Consider the following 20,920-nt stretch of genomic DNA (forward strand, 5'->3'; position numbering starts at 1 on the left):
AATAGAAATAAGATTATATTATACAAGTTAGATTACCATGTAGTCAAACAAGTACCCTTCAACTTACTAAAAATTAAAATGTGAATTTTATGCTGAAATAATATTTTTCATCCAGGAAGTCAAAGAGGAAAGTGACTGTTTGAATTACCAAAGGAAAATGTCTTATATTCCCTTGGACCCAGTTAATAGAAGATAAACTGCTAAGAAAGGACATTTAATTTGTAGTATGAATGGGTTTACATCTAGCAAACAAAGGGATATAAGCAATATAAATTTTTATACTAGGCTAATTCCTATACAGAATTATGACGTTTCTGTTTAAAAATTCCCTTGCTTTGTAGGCTAATCCTTTTCAAAGATTGCCATGTAAAATGTTCAAAAGAAACTTTCAAACATTATACTAAATATACAGTTAATCAATGTATTGATGAAAGAAAAATAAACCATTCTGTATAAATTCTAACAAATATAAAACTTGTGTAGGTTAAGAAAGGTCATAATTGAGACTGTGGAGGCAATCAACTTGTAAGCGGTCCCCGCTCTTAGCCTGCATCACAGTCATCATCATGTGAGGTGATGGTCAGGGACGGCTGAATCCCATATTCTGAGTTTCTGATGTGCAAACGCTGGGAGAGGCCCCCTGACCTGCACTGCTAAAGTTCTACCCTGGTACTATGCTGGATTAGAGCCACACTTTGCGGACCTAACTTCTGCAGTGTAAAACAGTTTTGAAAAGATATAAATGTTTTATTTTCGCTCACCTAATACCTGTGACATTTGCTAAGGCCAGAAATACAGATTAATATTTTCACCGAAAAGCCAATTTCATTCCTAGGCCACTTACTAAAAGCCACATCTCAATGCAAACAAAACAAAGCCCACCAACTGCATCACCAGTAGTGGAATGGCCTTCTTCTTTCATTGATAAGTGACTGGAGCATGGGGTTATGTTTATTACTGTAATTGATTCCTACTAATCTTACATGCTAAACCTTACCTTATTCTCTCTGCTCAACAGGAGAGTTGCTCAGACAAATAATCTGAATGACCAAAAGCAATAAGAACATGGAGCTATCCCTTTCCTAATCCTTATAGTGCCAGCATTCTACAGACCTGCCACTTTGTCTTACTTCTGGTCTTCTCAATTCTTTCTCTCTCTCTCTCTCTCTCTCTCTCTCTCTCTCTCTCTCTCTCTCTCTCACTCTCTCAACACACACACACACACACACACACAATTTTATAAAACAAGAACTTCTTTTCAGCTGGGACAATCTGAACCAATTAGAAAGCAATACTAACAGACATGTGGTAAGAGAAATCCAGACTGTCCCAGCCTGAGAAACAGCCCTCTGAGGAAGCTACATCTCCAGCAGTCTTCATGCCTGGAATCCCAGTTCTCTCAGCTGCTCAGGAACAAGCCTGCCCACAGAGTAACAGGAGCACTAATTTCTGCTCTCTCCTGTCCTCACCTCCTGCTGCCAGTCAAGCTTTCTCCAGACCCAGCATCTATCTCTGGCACTCAAGCACTACACAGCCCACACCCACCATCTCTGGTGCCCTGGCGTTAACATCTCTGCCTCCACTAACCAAGCTGCTTTCTTGTGGGATAAGAGAGGAAAGTAAGATGCTGAGATGAGGGGTTGGGGAGAGTGAAGGTTTCCTGATCCAAGACAAGGATTGAGGTAAGGGAGAGGAGAGTGGCAAACACAGAACTGGAGGGACCTGAGATCTCTGCGGGGAACCTCCGCTTTCAGTCCCCTGCACTACTCAGTCCTGGGCAGAACACTGCATTCATCCTCAAACATCTACCCACTCTGTGCTCCACTTTCTCAAGAGAGTTTGAGGATTCAAGGTCCACTGTCACCCATGAGCATCTTTCAGTCAGTTCTAGGTTCCCAGGGAATGCTGCTTGTAGACCACTCGCCTCCCCAGGGCAGCCATTGGCCTTGCCCTACAGGTCCAAATCACAGAGTGAGCCTAAAGACAATGTGGGTTGGATTTCTGGCAAACATTTCATGAAGAGTAAGGGAAAGGACTCAGGCAAGAGAAGGGGTGCTCTTGGGCAAGTGCTTGCATGCTGTCCCTCTATGGGGCCCATAACCTTTGCCTCCAAATACAGAAGTTATTTTCCTCTTGTGGCACTGCCTGCTTGTCCCAGGAAAGACAGGTAGTGGTGTGCTTATATTCCAGCCCCACTATTACTCAACTATTCTCTCTGTCTCTCTGTCTCTGTCTCTCTGTCTCTGTCTCTGTCTCTCTCTCTCTGTATGTATGTGTGTGTGTGTGTGTGTGTGTGTGTGTGTGTGTGTGTGTTTCAATGCCTAACACCAAGAGTGCCAACTGCAGACTGGCAGGGGAACAGGGATTTGCTTGTGAGGACTTCAAAAATCTTTCCGTTAATAAGCTCACTCTTCTCTCGATCCTGAGTCTCGTGGATCTGGTTTTCCAGTAAGAGCTGGGATTGTGTTCCCACTGCAGCGAGTGGTGTCATGCCCTGGAGCCCAGACACGGATTTGGCTGTCCGTTCATTCATGCACTTGCTCACCCATTCACACAAACACGTCCCTTAATTGTGTCTGGCACGGAGGGAGAATCTTTGCCTGCTATTCCCCTCCCCAAGTCAGTGCTCATGGCAACGGCTGGTGCAGAAAGCAACTCAACTGTCACCCCACTTCCTGAGCCAGAAAATCAAGTCATGTAGGCATTCGCGGGGTGGGGGGCGGGGGGAGGAGACGGAGGCAGGGAGGCTGGCGTGGTGGTGGGAGGAGTGGGGACACTGACAGGGGGTCACAGTCCAGGCTTCCCAACCAGGGACACCGCGGCAGGCACCAACACCACGGCGTGCCAGGAGCCAAACCACGATTAAATCAAAGACTACTAGAGCTCGTGTCCCCCGCGAGAATAAATCAAGTGCAAAGCCACTCGCCACTCGCTCGCAAGAGTAAGATGCTGTGGGCTAAACCCAACTCTATGAAACCCCAGTGGAGGCGCCTCTGGAGCCGCTCGCAGCCCAATCCGCAGCGCGCTCCCTGACTCCTTATCGCTCTCAATAACGTGATCAAGTGTAAATCAAAATGCCACCCCCCGCCGCCCCAGGAACGGCGCGACTCGTTCCTTTTTAGCTCCCCCAGCCTATCTTGCCTAGGAATCACAAGGTCACGATAGCGATCGCGATGGCACTCACCGTATACTCCTTGGCCAGAGATCCCCTCCAGCAGGACTGTCAGCAGCCACACGAGACCGTACACTAAATCCATCTTCACGTGAACATGAACATATCCAGCCCAGGGGGGGACGCAGGGAGACCTTCCGGAGGCCAGCGGCCGGCCAGGCGCGCTCCACTCGCGCCCGGGCCGAGCCCAGGTGCCCAAGAACCGCTGGCCGGAGGCAGAAGCGCCGTCTGTCCGTCCTTCCCCAGTGGCAGCCGCGAGCGGAGCACAGGAGCTCCACACACACCCCACACTCATGCACACACACACAGACTACACAATACCCTAAAACACACTCACACGCTCGCCACACTCACAACTGGGCGCCTGGGAGAATCGCAGACGCCGGGGTGGTGCAGGGGGGGGCGGTGATGGGCAAAGCCAGCGGCCAGGCGAAGTGTTCTTCAGGAAAAGCCAGAGGGGCTCGGGGCTCCGCAGCGCCGGCAGCGGCGGGGCGCGGGGCTGGCAGCGGGCAAGGGGGCCGGAGGGGGTGGCCGCGCGCGCTGGAAGCCTGGCTTGGGCAGCGGAGGAGCAGGAAGTGGCCTCTGACCCCGAGGCACCGAGCAAGGCTCGCTCGCCTGGGTTCGCCTTTTACAAAGTAACTCGCGAAGGTCCCCAGAGGAGCGTCAAGCGGCGGCCGCGGCTCGTCCGCCTGCAGTCCGGAGCCCCCAGCCCTGCTGTCTTGCCTTCCCCCATTCCATCAGTTGCCATTGCGACGCCAATCCTGGTTACACGACACAGACTCGCATCGCTGAGCCGGGAGAGGAGGAAGAGAAGGAGTGGGGTCGGGGGGAGGGGAGGGGGAGACGGGGGTGGGGAGGAAGGGATAGGAGGCAGGAAGAGGAGGAAGAGGAAGAGGAGGAAGAGGAGAAGGAGCAGGAGAGGGGTCCGAAAGGGAGCAGAATGTGCGTCTGGAGCTCGCCCAGGCAACCAGCCTCAGCCGCTGCCAACACCTCCACGGGTCTCCAAAATAGCCTTCAGCGCCCCGCCAGCCGATACGGTGCCCTAAGCCCTGCCGCACCGATTCCGGGAGCCCAAAGCCGAGTCCAGGCACTGTCACTTGCAAGAGAAGGAAACAGCCCAGCAGAGAAGCGATCCGCACACACGTCCGTCCACGCGTGCCACCGGCCCCGCGCGCGCTCTCCGGGCTTCCGCGCCGCCCCCGCCAGGTGCAAAGGGGTGGGGGCGGCCGGGACAGGCGGGAGTTTAGAGGAGGGAGCCGCAGAAGGGGTTCCCCGCCTGGGTTAACGGAGTGCTGGCATCCAGAGGGGAACGGAGGAGCAGCCTCCCGGCGCGAGGGCACCCAGCTGGGCGGCCTCCCGCTCGCGGCCCCGGAGCTGCGGCACCGCGGATGCCGGGACCCGGAGGCTGAAGCGCCCGGGGCCCGATGATGGTGGCCGGAATCCCTGGGTTTGCGCGGGGGGTGCGCACCGCGGAGGCGAAAGGAAGGAACAGAGAGAGGAGGAGGAGGAGGAGGAGGAGAAGGAGGAGGAGGTGGTGGCGGTGGGAGAGGAGGAGGAGGAAAGGCGGAGGGCGAAGCGGCGAACGCCGAGCGCAGGCGGACGCGCTGCCGGGGAGGAAGGCTGTGTGTGGTCACGTTGTGCGCTACGTGCCGAGAGCGCGAGCTGGGGCTAGCCGCAGCCGGGCGACGTCAAAGCCGGGTGCGCGGCGCGGCCGCCGGGCCTCCGCGCCTCGGCCGCGGGCTCCGCTCCTCCAGGGCTCTGCTTCTCCTGGGTCAGCAAGGAGCTCTTCAGTATTATGGACGGCGCCGAGGAGCCTCCGGCAGGCAGCAGAATCCGGCCTCCAGCCCACCCTGGCAGAGGCCCTGGCTTCCAGGGCTCTCTCGGAGTTCCGCCAGGGCGAGAGCGCCTGTTCCTGCTGTTTCCCTCTGATGCCACAGTGCGGTTAGCGTTCACTCGCCCTCCAAAGGGCCAGCTACCACCTTAGACTCGCGGTAATTACAGGACACGCTAGCCACCCCCTTCCCCGCCGTCCAAGGTCTCCACCATGTATTCTGCTTGGCCAGTAGGGCAGAACAGGACACAGCGCTTGGAACCGGAATCGATTCCTCTCCATTTCTGTCATCATCATTATTATTAATAATAATTATTATTAGTGCCATCCCTACAGATCCATCCACAGATTGAATACTCTGACATGGGAAGGGAGGGGACCAGGAGTGCAGAGATCAGTTAATTTTTCGTTCGTTTTAATATTTTTTTTAATGAAATAATGCCTTCAAAGTTAAATGCTTGGAAAAATAGGGTCTTTCATTTAGGGCAGAGCTAGCTCCGAGGAGCTTAAAAAATTCATAGTTACAAAAAGGATTACAAAATAAAAAAAATAAAAAAGAGTGTCTTTAATGTACATGACAACGGGCCTGAAACGACTTCACCAACAATTAATAGAGGACAGCTGGGAGCACAGGAAAGGGGAGGCTTGCTATTTGTTACTGTAATCAAAATTGTTTACCAGCCTCAGTCCACTGTATATGCTTTACTTTCTTGATCCATATTTTCTTTACTGTTCAAACGCAGCAGGAAAGTGATTGAAGCAGTTAAAGGCATGAATATATATATATATGCATGAATTATATATATATATATGCATTGCAAAAGTAACTGCTTTGGAAAATCTGGAGCACAGTGTTGGTTTATCTGCCCTCATAATGGGATGGTATAACACTGCAGCGCCTTCTCTTCCTTCTGTGCTATTAGCGGGGAGGAGACCTGAGCTCAGGAAATGAATAGCCCCAATGTCCACCAATATGTCCACCAATGCCCCTTTCCTCCCTAAAGTGAATTGTGTATATGATTTTTTAATAGAGAGCTAGTGCTTACCCTCTATTGAAAAGATACAAGAAACCAAGTATTTCCAGTGGATCCCAACAGATGGGCCATACCTCATTTCTGAGATGCCACATTCTCTGGGTGGAATGAAGTATCCCTCTAGAAGCAGGATTCAGTGTGTGGCATTTCTGAGGGTGGTGACTGACGCTTGCTCCCTGGTCACTTGTGGGGGGAAATGTGTCTCATGATTGTGCCTTTTCTAAGTAGATCTGTCTGCACACTGCAGCACAGCACTGCAAAGGACAGTAAAACTGCAAAAACGTTCTTAGATGGAAAGAGCTCAGAATGTATCTTGAGTGGGGCTGCTTGAGATTTCATCTTCTCATGTACTGAAGTTGCTCTTTGCCTCCGTATTGATATAGCCTTTTTTTTTTAAACTCAGGAATGTTAACTCAGGCTGTTTGAGTGTTGAAGAATTCTAAATTAGAATATTTCATCATCCTAATAAGTAGGAATAACACATAATCAAAGTAACCTGGGCAGACATAAATCTATATACTAGATTTGGATTAGAATGTGTACATTTGATGTGTACGGCTCTTTGTAATTTTTAACATCAACCTAAGTTTCAGGAACACAGCGACTTTCTTTTCATCATAAAGAACCTCTCTGAGTAATCATTCCCACAAAGTCCTCAGTAAATTCTGAGCGAAATATGTGGAGCTTGCAGAAAACTTGGAGGACCTGGTCATTTTTCTATCTATTATTTCAGTGTAATTAGAAAAAAAATGGGGGAAACAGCCATGCATTCCTGATCTCTGGCAGGATTTAATCTGAATAGTGGACATTTAAGGACTCACGAGACATTGTTCCTACCTTCAAGAAACACTAATTCATTAATGGGCAGAATGGCCAACAGAAATACTTTTACTTCTATTGATCCCATTAGTGCTGTAAATAAGCAAAGGTCTAAGGCAGAAGATGGGGCAAGTTTTACATACCACCATTCTACAACAGTGAAAAAGAAAGTAACACTAGAATTAATATGGGTTACTTTTACTTCCATGAAAACAATGCATAGATTACTTACAGAACTGACTACTATTAAATCCAACATTTTGGGGCTGGACTTGCCAAACAGGCTTGATATTTGTGGCCACTTTTTAGCAGGTGGTGAGTCTGAGCTGAACCTTAAGAGCAGACAGGCAAGCAATGGCTTATCAGACAGAAGCCCAAGAAATCTGAATGGTAACCACAAAGGAGTCATTCACAGAACACAGTGTGTTGCCTGATTAGAGCAGCTTCCTACAAAAGTAGTGCAAATGACTTAGAGATAACCAAGTTCTTGGATTTTAACACTGGATGTGGATGTAAAGTGGGCTTTGGCATGATATGGAAGAGTTTTTGTAAGCCGTGCATAGTGGTTCCTCCCTTCTCAGCAGGCAGCATCAAGAGGATCACAAATTCCAGCCCAGCCTGCGCAAAAGTTGCCATACCTTGTCTCAAAAACAAAAAGGTCTCAGGGGCTGGGGATATGGCCTAGTGGCAAGAGTGCCTGCCTCGGATACACGAGGCCCTAGGTTCGATTCCCCAGCACCACATATACAGAAAAAAACGGCCAGAAGCGGCGCTGTGGCTCAAGCGGCAGAGTGCTAGCCTTGAGCGGGAAGAAGCCAGGGACAGTGCTCAGGCCCTGAGTCCAAGGCCCAGGACTGGCAAAAAAAAAAAAAAAAAAAAAGGTCTCAGGACATACCTCTTGCCTAGCAGGTGCATGGCCCTGGGTTTAATAACCAACCCTTGTCTGTAACATTTTTAGTTGCATAGCTGAACTCTTAGTCTTTCTGTTCTGGGTTTAAACCCAGGTATTTCCAGAACCTGCTAGAGGAAACTCCATTGTTCTCTGGCTCAGATCTGCAACGTGGGGCCCCAACTATTCTTTTTATAACTTGTGTCCAAAGGTCTAGATCTCTTCCTAACGAACTCAGATCACAATAAGGTTGGATGGAATTCCAACCTCACAACTATGCCTATGGGCACAAACTTTTCTGCCCTGATAAATACATTCTATGGCTAAACCTTTGTTCATGTAGTTTTAATTCTTTTTGCTTAGCAAGAGCTTCCAACATGTAAACTTAAAAGTCTAAGCAGCATCACAGAATGGACTGAGATGAGCAAGAAAGACAGGGAGCAACACATTGCATTAAGATCCCAGATCTGCCCACTTGCAAAAGGCAAGAAAGTGCACAGTTGCTCCTAAATACTGGAGTACAGATGCTGGTGTTACATATGAGATAATAAATTAGTTTCGGGAAACAGAATTGACAAGCACAAGACTTTTGTGGGAATGACAAGGGAAATGAGCATAGTGGCTGCTAAGGCTAGAAATATGAAGCAAGTCAAATCCTCATTGTATTCACTGAGAGCTTAAAGGGAAACATTAATTGTTAGGAAGCAATGAAATACCCAAGGAATATGATTTGCATGGCAAATCCAGGGTCCAAAAGAAAAGGCAAGGTCCTTTGGAAGCTGAAAGTAAAGATACAGCTCTGAGAGGATGCCAAGGTAATCTACAACCAGATGATGGGGCTAAGGTCTCAGATATATTGTGGCTGCCTCTGAGAATATCCAACAAACTGAGAAAAGGGAGCCACAGAGGCAGAAAACTTGAGCCAAGAGCATTGGCTTTCTTCATAGGCTACCATCAACTCAAAAGGAGTAGCACATTCTAAGAGGTTTCACTCATCTGTCAAAGGGAATTCACTCTCTTAAGCTGTACTTCTTTAAAGCTGAGTTATTTTGTGAACCAGGATTTTGTGAACTACTCACTGTTTCTATACAAACTTTTAAAATTGAACCAATAATAAAATCCTACTTTTAGATATTATGGCCTTGTTAATTTTAGTAGCTTGACCTAGATTTATTCCATTATGGCATGTCTCCTTTGAACTCTTATAATTATGACATTATTTTATAGGAAAAGAAAACACAATGCTGACTTATTCCAGAGTAGAATATACTCAGTGCAGAGCCAACTAACACTGTAGGTAAATATTTAGCATCGTTCTTATGGGCTTGAACTATTGGTTACAGCGTGGCCTTGACATTCTCTATCCCATAGTACAAAAAGAACCAAAAGTTATTTAAGTTTTATTATTTTGTTTGTTTCACTTAAGTTTATTAAAATACAACACACATAAGAGACCATAAGCCAGTCCTTGGTACTTATCTAGTAGTAGTAGTAGTAGTAATAGTAATAATAATAGTTATGATTGCTTTTCCTATTTTCTTAGTGCTTCCTGTTTCTTGTAAAACAGCATTATAGATTTAAGAACTTAGTTGATTTTCACTTGGGAATTAGCTGTCAGCTAAGAATCCTCAGTTTTGTAAATATGATGAAGCATCGCTTCACTTGCTTTTATTCAAAGTTCATCTGCCCTATTTCTGTCCAGTCACATTGAATTCTGAAATCTTTCTATGGCTTATCTGAAAGATCTTGGTAGGTTAGTATTTAGGAAAATTGAAGAGAACTGTTTTTCTTGAACATTACTTTGGAAGTTGTTTCATGACTGGTTATATGCTCAGAGAAGTGCACAGCTTAAATATTAATTTCAAGAACTTCCAGTTTATCACTCTGCTTGGTTTACTAGCTTCAAAAATTAGTAGGAAGAGATACGGATAGGCCCAATAGACAAGATAGAGACCAGATTAAAGAATAACATTAAGTTAGATTCAAATTTTTGTATTGAAAATATAAAGAAATCCAGTGTTTCTGATGAACAAGAGATTTGATTAATCCATACATATGCTATCAAGGACTAAAAGAGTTGAACCAAAATCTTCCACTAGCTTCTGCATTTAGAGCAATTTACAGATGTGCAAGGAATAAAGAATAAAGGAAAGGAAATTTGGGTGCTAACCAGGTGATGGGTTTGAAATTTGCCACCACAACGCATATTTATAGAAATGTAATTTTTAACATTCTCTATAATTAAACTCAACCTGCTAACGAGCTATTCATCTCAGCTAATGGTTGAAAAAGGTGAAAGAGAAGCACAATATCTCTGGCTTTAAATCTCATATAATTCCCAAGTGGTTTCTGATTCCTCCCACACAGATTTCTCCTTGCCACTCCCTCCACTCCCCACCCCCCCGAAAAATGTTGGTTCATGTTTTGTCCCTTAAAGGCCAGGGGTACCCTCTTTCACTGGGTGAGGTTGTCCAACACTTGCTCTTTGGGGGTCTACCACCTACCTTGCTGCAAACCCCAACTCATGACTTCACCCACTCACTGCCTTCTTGCCAGAATAAGTCTGTGCAGAACTCCCCCAACCTTTTAGTTTCCCAATTCTCTAGCCTCAAAACACTTCTTTTTCTCCTCTGGGGTCACCATAGAATTCTGGGGTTTGGGAACTCCCACATACCACACACACATAGGGATTCCCAACGGCACTAACGTTCATGTTCTTTTTATTTGAATATCCCATGCTGACATTTTTATTCCTTTGGGTAGTCCATCATTTATTGGTTCTCTTTAAGGAAAGCTTTTTTTAAGCAAACATAAAGCAAGATAAAAGAAAATGTTTACACTGTGAAACTCCTAGTGTAAAGAACACATATGCCCATTTTCCAATTCTCCATGCACTCACCTCCCTTTCTCTTTTTCATTTTCTCTCTCCTTCCTTCTCCTTCCCCTTCTCTCTGTCCTCCTCCTTTTCTCCATCTCCTACCCCTTCACTTTCTTTCTCCTCCCCTAATCATTTCCCCATCAGAACCTCCTTTTCCCTTGAAGTCCTCCTCTTACTTTCTCACTCCAAGACAACCAGAGCACCACAGGTATTTTCACCTTCTTTTTAAACAGAGAAAAAAAAAACATAAACCCTAGTTCAATATGTCTTTATTGCTACCCACTGGTTTATAGAAAGCCTGTTACAGTTTGATCTACCAAGCTAGAGCTTACTGATGGCAAAGTTTGGCTTTGGAATTCATCTCCTTGAAAACCTTTTCCCTCTGATGTTACTTGGTTCCTGGATTCTGCTCTTTCCTTGAATGAGTGCTTGAATTCAATAATTTTACAACCCTAACAAAGCAAGGGTCATGAGGAATCAGAAGTAAACTGAATACAAAATAATATTTCCAAGTATTAGTTATAGCTGTGAGGCCCAACTCTCTGTAAATAAGTCAGCAGAAGGTAGAAGCAGAATCTGTGTGCGATGGGCTAACTTTGCAAAACTCTGTTGCAGAAGATCAAATACAGATTTAAAGGACTGAAAGGCTGGGCATGGGAGGATGTTGAGGGAAATGGGTGAAATGAAGTAGTTACAAAACAAGGGCAAAATGATCATTAGGAGGCAAAGAGAATGATCATTAGGAGGCAAAGAGAATAAGACCAGACAAATAAATATGCAACTGAATCAAATGATGTGGGTCAATAATCAGGGGTACAAGATAAACTGAAGAGACATAACAGAGGTACCTGTACTAAGTTAAGATAGTGTCACCCAAAATTCATATCCTTCCTAGAACCTTAGAATTGACTTTATTTAGGAATAAGATTGGTACCATTCTAATAACTTAAGATGAGATAATAATGCAAGTAGATACCCTTCAACTCATATAACAATTATCTTTGCAAGGAACAGGGCAGGAGAGCTGGAAATGTAGTTCCGTGGTAAAGTGTTTGCTTAGCATGCATGATGTCCTTAGCTTTAGGCTCCAGTAAAGAGACAAACACAGAAGAAAATGCTATTCAACAAGAGCAATGATGGAATTGGACATGGCTTTGTGTTAAGGAATGTAAATGATTACCAGCAAACCCAGAGGTCAAAAAGGACATTGTACAGTTCTCTCAAGAGCCTCCAGAGAGAGCATGGCTCTGTCAATACCTTGATTTCAGATATCTAGCCTCCAGAAGCCTGAGTCAATTTCTCTTGTTTAAACCATGTCATTTGAAGTATTTTGTTATTGCAATCCTAAGAAGCTAATACAGAAGCTAATACTTAGCCCTCCATTGAAAGGTATTCAGCTGAGATTGCTTCTGGGAAATTTTCTTTTACGTCATTGTTGAATCATACATTCCTAGTTTGTGCAAATTGGACAATAGTATTTCTTGCACTTCCATATCTGCCACTTGATTTTGAGCAATTTCTTGTATATGATAAGAGAACAGAACCTTTTCCCCCATTCTTTTCGTATATCTATCTTCTATGAACCATATTTTGAAACTTGTCTTTTCTTTAACTTAAATGGATGGTACTCTTGTTGAAAAAAAATCAATTGGCCTTTAATGAACTTATTTATGTTTAGGTTTTCTGGTGTTATTTCTTATTCTGACTTCTGTTTCTTTTTTTCTTTGCCACACCATACGTTTTTGCTTGGTGGTACTTTTTAAAGTCATATAGTGTGTCTTTGTTTTTTTTTTCTTATTATTTATGTTTTACTGAGTTTTTTTTGTCATTTTGTTTTCTTCTTCTTCTAGTTATTCCATATGCATTTTAGCACTTTTGTTTCTGTTTCCATGTAGAATTCTATTTTTGTTGTAGGTTGGACTAAATTTGAGGATTGCATTGGGGAGTATGCACATTTGCACAATGTTAATTATTCTGTGAGTTCAGATGACTTTCCTTTAGAGAGAGAGAGAGAGGGAGAGAGAGAAAAAGTTTCATTCCATTCCATGTTTCTTTCAATCCATGTTTTAATATTTTTATTGTAGTGTTTTTTCACTCCTTGACTAGACTTATTACTTGGTATTTTATTTTTTGTAGCTATTTCTCTATTGCTTATTAGCTGGTTCATTATTAATTCATAGAAATGGTACTGAATTTAGCATGTAGATCTTGTTTCGTATAAATGTATTGAATTCTTTTATGGTAAAAACATTTCGTGGAGTCTTTCAAGTCTGTGAACAAGATCATGTCATGTAAGAACAAAGATAGCTTGTTTTTTCTTTTCAATATCCATGTTTTTTTTATCTCTCTCTTCTATCAACTCTGGCAAGATTTTTAATACTACACTGCATTATTAGTAAAAAGGATCATTTTAGAAGTAATGCCTTTATCCCCATTCAATATATTACCTGTGGGTTTGTTACGTTTGTCATAGGTGTGTTTGTCATATATTACGCTACATATGTTTCTTTCATAGAGAATTTGTGGAGAATTTTCATGATAAAATGATGTCAAGTTTTATCATATACTTTTCTTGTGTCTGTACTTTTTGCTCCTCGTTCTGACTCATTCCATTTATTCACTTGTATATGTCAAAGCACCTTTGATTCCTGCTTATAGATAAACCTGGAAGATGGTATGTCATTTTTGAGTGTCTAGTTAGATTAGCTTTTCTTGTATTTTGATGAGAAAGTTTGCATTCATATTCTTCAAGGTTATTGGTCTACAATTTCTATTCTTTTAGGTTTGAGTTTGGAATCAGTAAATGGTGATCTCACTGAATTAGTATGAAAGAATTTCAATCACTTAAATTTTTAAAAATAGCTTGAAAACAAGTGGTGTGAAGTCTTCTTTAAAAGTCTGGTAGAATTCAGTAGTGAAGCCATCCAGTCCTGTTTGTGATATGTGCTTCTTATTTATTACATTGTCTTTTCCATCATTTGATTTTTTTTAAAAAATGTTGAAATGTTATATAACTCTGTAATGCGCAATAAATTAGATTGAGTGAAAAGTGATTTCTACATGAAGTATTACTTTAAAAATACAATATATCTCTGCATCCAAAATATCAAGAGAAAAAAAGAACATTGGTCCTCACTGAGAGAATAAATCTTTTAGCTAGATCTTCAAGAAAAGATATCTAGTAAAGTATTATATTGAATGAGTTTATTTACGTCTTTTATATTCAGTTTTGTTCATTCAGTACAGTATAACATTTTTCCATTGCAATAACAGAGTATTTCCAATGCTTTTAATGATTGGATTACGTTCCAACATGTAGGTGGACTGGAGTAATTTAACCAAACTTGTGAAACACTTGGTTTTGTTTCAAAGTCTTATATCTATCTAGTGGCAACAAACAGATAATAAGAAACTGAAAGTAGTCAAACACTAGAGATATGCAAGAATGTCACAAATTCTACTTAAAATAGTGCTTTGGTAAATGACACAGGAATTCGATTAGGTGATCTCAACTAGAAAGTCATGTTTAGTTAAGCCTGAATTAAACTAGGTGCATCATATAGAAGATGGTGCAATGTATACAAAAAAAAAAACAACAAAAACAACTACATAGGTAGGATGGGAGCAACGGTTTTATAATCCCATGAACTGAAGTGACAGAATGTTTGGTTTCTAAAAAATAGGGGTCAAGTCATGAAGAGTTCAAAGTTAAAGGAAGTCCCTTTATAATTTGGATGGGTAGAAATAGAGACCAAAGATAGCAAAGGAAAAAGTAGAAAGAATTCCAGGAGAGGAAAATGCCTATTAATGGAAGGTATAGAGAATATGATTGCAAAGTAATTGATTTGGAAACTGATCACATGAGAAATTTGAAAGTTCAGAGAAACAATTTTCTAACACCAAGGAAGATGCATTATTTCTATACTCAGCTCTGTTTCTTAAGTTTCTTTAGTAATAATTTATTGTTCTGCTTATATATGCAAAATTCTTATGTAAACAAATGCTAAAATTACATCTTCTCATTGTTATTTATATGTAAGTGTACTAATCATCTTGAGCTGACATAACAAAATACCATTTACTGAGTATTTTAAGCAATAGAACCTTTTCCCTTTATTTTGAGGGGGAGCGATCCAATAGCAAGAAGCCAGCATGTTTTCCTTTTTCTCATTTGGACTCTTTCTTACCCTGGACACCCACCTACTTGCTACACTTTCATGTATGAAAAGTTAAAACATAAAAACTATATTCTCCAGTCTTTTTTAATAAGAGCACTAATTCCATTATGAGAACACCACCCTATCACCTCATCTAACCAACTCATATCCCAAAGTCTCCACCTCCAAATGCTCTAATGTTGAAATTAGGGCTTCAACGTCTAACATTTTAGGCAAGATGATATAGTCTACAGTAGTAGGAGAGTTATCTTTTATTATCTAACATGTATTAACCAGATGAAATTACTTGATATGTCTATTGTTCTTTTGCCATTTATTGTTTTGAGTTTATCTCTCAGTGAGACAAAGATATAATCTGCTAATAATGACAATTTTGTTTGTTTCTTTTCAGTAATTATGAGTGTATATTCTCCCTTCTTGTAGGATTTCATTGTTAGCGAATTTCTATTATAAAACTGAAAAATGGTAATAATAACATGTTCCAGATCCTAATTTGAATTTTTCTAGTATTTTACTGTTTGGAATAGCATTTAGTGTTTGTCCCAATTTTGTGTTTGTGTGTGTTGTGTGTGTGTGTGTGTGTGTGTGTGTGTGTGTGCACTTTCTAGATTAATAAAAGATTCGTGTTGCTTTTTCTGGTTATTCTCCCTCCTAAATCACACAAAATGAAAAGATAATGAATTTTACCAATGTCTTTTAGAATCAATTGTAATCACTTTACCATTGCTTTAAACTTATGTTTATTGTGATGACAAAGACAATCATTACAAATATTAGGACATACTAAGTGATAAGGGGCAGGCTTGAAGAAGAGGACAACAACACAAAGAAGCCAGAGAGCAAGTGCAGCACTGGAACCAAGTACCTTTTGCTGAATATTCTTCTCCTCCATGATCAAGGTATAATCATTGATCATGACTGAGGATGTGTCCTCAACGGAAACATTCCCAAACCTAGATCCTCTTCATTTTCATCTCATTATAACCACTGTTTCACAGACACACTTCCCCTCAAATCACTATCTTAGTTCTTAGGACAGCTTATTAGGTAAACCACATTCCACAAGTTCTTAGAACATACTGTCCCTTTTTCTCAGAGAGCTCCACAATTTTATGCATATCCATGACATGGTCCTTAAACACTATCCACGAAAGTACTTATGACCTCAAGCGTGGAGAACTTGACTCCTGGGTCAATCAACCCATTTCGAATTTCTTTGAGGATGCACTTACTATTTTGCACTTCCTTCTGCTTTAATAAAACCTTGCTCAGTAAAAACTCCCCTGGGTGTCCATCTCTGAATGCCTTCTGCAAAGTGTCCAGTAGGTAAGATACCAAGCATTATATCATTTAATCATTACCCAAGACAAGAATATCATTATGTATGTGAATTTTCAAATAAATAAATAATAAATGGCCCTCATGTGGAGTTTAAATTCATTGATAGGTGGAGTTCTAATTACAGAGGGGATTCAAAACAACTTTGATGGGTTTTAATGTGATTAATCAATTTTCTTAGCTATTAGTATATTTATGTTGAGATGGTATCTAATAAATTGTCTAAGTCATTAAAATATACAGTTTAATTCAATACTCAGAGTGAACATACAAGTAGGACCTATTCTCAGTTTAAGAGAAGAAAAATGAGACATAGAGGACTTAGGCAAAATAAATTTGTAGTCTAGAAATGTCCTAGGCTTTTTATGAATTTCTGAATTCAGCAGTAATATTATTTAGAATTTAGTTTTTTTCCTCGATAATGCTTCAGTTAGTTGGGGATATCACAGATATTATTACATAAATGCAATAAAAGTTCAGGAGTTTATTTGTTTATTCTTTACTTTTGTGCTTGGAAAAGTCACTAATAATTGTGATCCATGTATTGCTTTGTTTTTTCCAGAGAAATAAATTTCTAATCCAGAGTCAAGTGCTGATTCAAAATTCATCACTGATTTATAATTTTCCATGAAGATTGTTAATAATTCATTTATTAATTTCTTTACTTTATTTTGAATTCTTTTTACAGCTTTTTTCTGCCACTCAGATGATCGTGAACACTGTTCAAAAAGTAACTATAATTTTTTCGAAGTCTTTCAATAAATTATTTCCAGAGATAGCCCCGTCTCGATGTCAGTCTCTCTTTTCTTTGCTGTAGAATTTTGTACTATTCCAGTAGTAATTATATTTGCCTTTTAAAAGAGAGTCTACAGACATACATTGGATCCTGCCTTCTTTATTTAGGCAATGCTAGCATATTGAGTAACATAACTGAGGGTAGTGATTAGACTGTAAAAAAAGATGTCACTTCCATTCCCTCTTACTGGTAGGCTTTTGCCTACTCCTTTCAGAAATAATCCAGTTTTCGTATAGGCAAATAATATACTTCCCAGCAACTACAACATAATTTTGATACCTGTTCTTTTCTTCAGTGCTCCCCTAGAGTAATGATACTTTCCAGACATTTGCATTGTGTCAGTTCCTTTGTAACCTGCTGCACCTGAAAGGTGAAGTGGGATGGCTGCCTAACACTCAGGACACACATGGATCATCTTCTTAGAAAATGCAAGCGTTCTTGTTGACCTGTGCGAAACACTTAGAACATTCTCTTCCTAACAACCCCTATATTCCTTTGTGTATTTTACTTACAGTCCATTTCAGATGAATGAAAAGTAAGCTAAACCCCTGAATATTTTTAAATTATTAGGCCCTGGAGAAAATACACTTCTATAATGCCCAAGCCTAGTTTCTTAAGTCTATTCTGGAGGTCGTCTGTATAACATACTCATGCAAATCAATAGCTTTCTCCAACACATGCCCTCTAGCTGGGAGCTGGCTCTAGGTCTGCTAAAAGAACAGTCCCTTGACATGGAAAAACTAATGCTCAATTCAAATTCAACAATTCAAACAGTTAGGGACCTTAATTAGTCCCTCAATTCCTCAATTTCTTTACTCCTTGTTGAAAATTCTCTTGGTAGTCAGCAAAAATGAGTCTCACTTGCCCACAAATTATTGATTTCCTCCTTCCTTCACTAACAATGTTTCTTTGGACCCGGCTTTGCTTGGGGGAGAGCTACACCTAAGAAAGTAGGAAATGGCAAGTTAAGACTATGTGTGATTCCTCTCCAAGCTTTGCATGTGACATACCAAATGAATGCTGGAAGAGTCAGTGAGTGCAAATAAATACAAGTGATCATGGCTTAGAAATCTGTTATGTTAAATTAAATATCATGAAAGTCTTTGCTCTAAGACATTTTTTTACATAAATGTACATTTGCTAGTTATCCCTGAAAAAGTTTTATGCCCTGAGTCAATAAGTGTATGTAGATCAGCTGCTACATGTCAATTTTATATTAAACACATTTTTATTTCTAATGTTTCAAAATGTGCACATGTGCTACTTCCCGATTTTAATGAATGTCAACATTTGCTACAATATACATCCTAGCCTATTTGGTCATTTTAAAGTATCATGTACTCTACCATATACACAGAAAACATGCATATACCATAAGTATATAAAAGGAATTTATCCATGTAACCAGTATGAAGATTAAACTATAAGAAATGAGTCCCTTTAAGTCCTCTTCCCAGTCAAAAGTAAATACTATTTTAAATGTATATATTATTTTAATGTATAGTATTTAAAGAAAACAACATATTCTATTTTTTCATCCTTTAACTTTCATAGTTTGGAAAAGGGTGAACTAATTCAGCAGTGATACTCACAAGACACTAAGTTGGAAATGAACTCTACCACTGGGCAGGGGGGAAGAAGGGAAAACTGGGAGAAATGAGGAAGGAGGTGACATTGTTCAAAAAGAATTACCTGACTTATTAATTCTAGCCCCTCTGTACAACACCTTTACAATTAAAAAAGACAAGTTCAATTTCCTAGTTCTAATACCAGTATACACGGTTTCCAATGTACTCAGATAAGATACAGAGATAGTGCAGGTACAACCACAGGAAGGGGATACAAGAAGATCATCAATAATAGAAGCTACGATTACACATAGCACGTTGAAAGTAGTTACAGCAGTGATATAACAATCATTTCCATAACATGGAGTTCATTTCACTTACTGAAAGGGAATACCAAAATTGAGAGACACAGGGTAAAAAAGACAAACGAGTACAAAAGCAATAGTTGCAAAACTGTTTGGTGTAAATGATCGCAACAACTAATGGGGGGGGGGAAGGGAAAGGGGAGGGGGCAGGAGGGCATGAGGGAGGAGGTAACAAACAGTACAAGAAATGCATCCAATGCCTAACTATGAAACTGTAACCTCTCTGTACATCAGTTTGACAATAATTTTTTTTAAAGACAAGTTCACTCCTCAACTCTACCATATTTAACATGTAAACATTCTTGGTTTTTCACAAAATTTCCTTAACAAATGCTTTCTTCAAGTAGAAATGAACTCAAGTCTGGATTGGGTTAATCAAAGCAAGGTTTCAAATGATTAGATAAGAGGCATACTTTCCTATTGTTTTAGATTTAAGTGGGATATTAGAAACCGAGGCTCAGAGGTGGTGAAATAAACAGGTGTTTTGACAGTTCTCCCTGCCATCGGACATTGTATTACGTTATTAGTAATACTCTTACACCATTGTATTTTGATTCTAATCTATATGTGCATTTCATTATTTTACTCAGACATACATTATTATATGTATTTAAAAGCTTTATTTTAGAATTATAGGGCATTTTAGGATAGTACTTTTTGTTGGAATATAACATATATAAAAATGTCTTCTCATTTTTGAGATTATCAAAATTAATTTTGATGATTCCATAAGAATGTACACTAATTCAGTACTGTATTGTACCATAATGCTCATTAATCCAGACCTACCATATAATGAGATGCATCTTACTTTACAGATTGATGTTCAAAGAAGATGATTACTGCTGTCTGATTCAGTGGACTGTCATTTTTTACTAAAATGTTACTTTCCTGTTGTCAGTGAAAAACTAAAGAGTTCATAATGAACTCTCCAACTTTTTCCTTCAAAATTCAAAATGTTTTATATTCACTTTCCATATTGATATAACATTATACAATAATTCTAAACAGGAAAGTGTTTAAAATTTATTAGAAAGTCTAGGTTTCTAATAAAATGTTGATATTTTTCCATCTCCATTAGCATGGAACAAATATATATATATATATATATATATATATATATATATATATATATATTCTGTTTTCAATTACTATCATTTCAGATACTAGGTAATCCAGTATACTCAAAATACTGATTTCTTACACATCGCTGACAGCTCCTAAGTTTAAAATACAATTACATATATGAAATTTTAAAATTACAACCAATCTAGGATGATTCATGACTATTTTTATGCAATTTGAAGACTTCATGTTCTGTAACAATAACTTCTATTATGAAGAATTGAAAAATCTCTGGTCTAGCTTACAAATTATGCAAATAAGATATTTTGCCATTCATTTTTCTAATGTATTAAGCATCTAAAATCTCTGGTCTAGCTTACAAATTATGCAAATAAGATATTTTGCCATTCATTTTTCTAATGTATTAAGCATCTAAAGTGTATGTATCTTTCAAATGAATTGATTTACACAGAGATGTCTGGTCTGTCTAAATCAATCTTTGAAAAACTATGAAAGAGCATAAATTTCCAGGGATTTTTTTAAAGGAGGAGAGAGTGATTGTAAAAGTTTTTAGCACTGTTTGTCTTGTTCTCAAACCATTTTCCAAAGATCTCAACTATGTCTTAGTGAAAAGTCAATGTGCTATTTTTCCAATGTACTTATTTCCATGAATAGCAGAATCTAGCCATTTCAGGGAAGGTCAGCTCTGCACTTGGACATGACAGTGTAAGTCATTTGGATTCATGTTGAAACGTGGAAGTTTTGTATGCCAATGCACATTTCACTACTTCTGTCTGCCTGTCCATTCTTTTATCTATTTGTCAAGGATTAACAAAGCGATGAGAAATGCAAGCCAAAGATCTAATAAAAAGTGAAAACTTGGTCATGCAAGCCCAGATTTTATAGTGACTTTTCCACAAGAAGAATTAGCATATTCCTAATGAGGTAGCTGATAGTTTTCTGTCTCAAACCTATCATAGTAGCTAC

General features: G+C 40.2%; 1 protein-coding gene across 2 annotated transcripts in view; it reads right to left on the minus strand.

Annotated features, from left to right (window-relative positions):
- Mdga2 (MAM domain containing glycosylphosphatidylinositol anchor 2) overlaps positions 1–3,409 on the minus strand; it is a 701,866-nt gene extending 698,457 nt beyond the window's left edge. The window contains exon 1 of one of the 2 annotated variants that reach the window (XM_048362528.1): positions 3,185–3,409. In XM_048362528.1, the coding sequence (XP_048218485.1) occupies positions 3,185–3,257 (73 nt within the window). In that variant the 5' untranslated portion in view covers positions 3,258–3,409. The remainder of the gene's footprint in view (positions 1–3,184) is intronic. The other variant, XM_048362529.1, reaches the window with a different exon arrangement.
- Positions 3,410–20,920: the final 17,511 nt, after the last annotated feature.

The sequence above is a fragment of the Perognathus longimembris genome, chromosome 14 (genome assembly GCF_023159225.1).
Source record: "Perognathus longimembris pacificus isolate PPM17 chromosome 14, ASM2315922v1, whole genome shotgun sequence".
NCBI classification, from domain to species: Eukaryota; Metazoa; Chordata; class Mammalia; order Rodentia; family Heteromyidae; genus Perognathus; species Perognathus longimembris.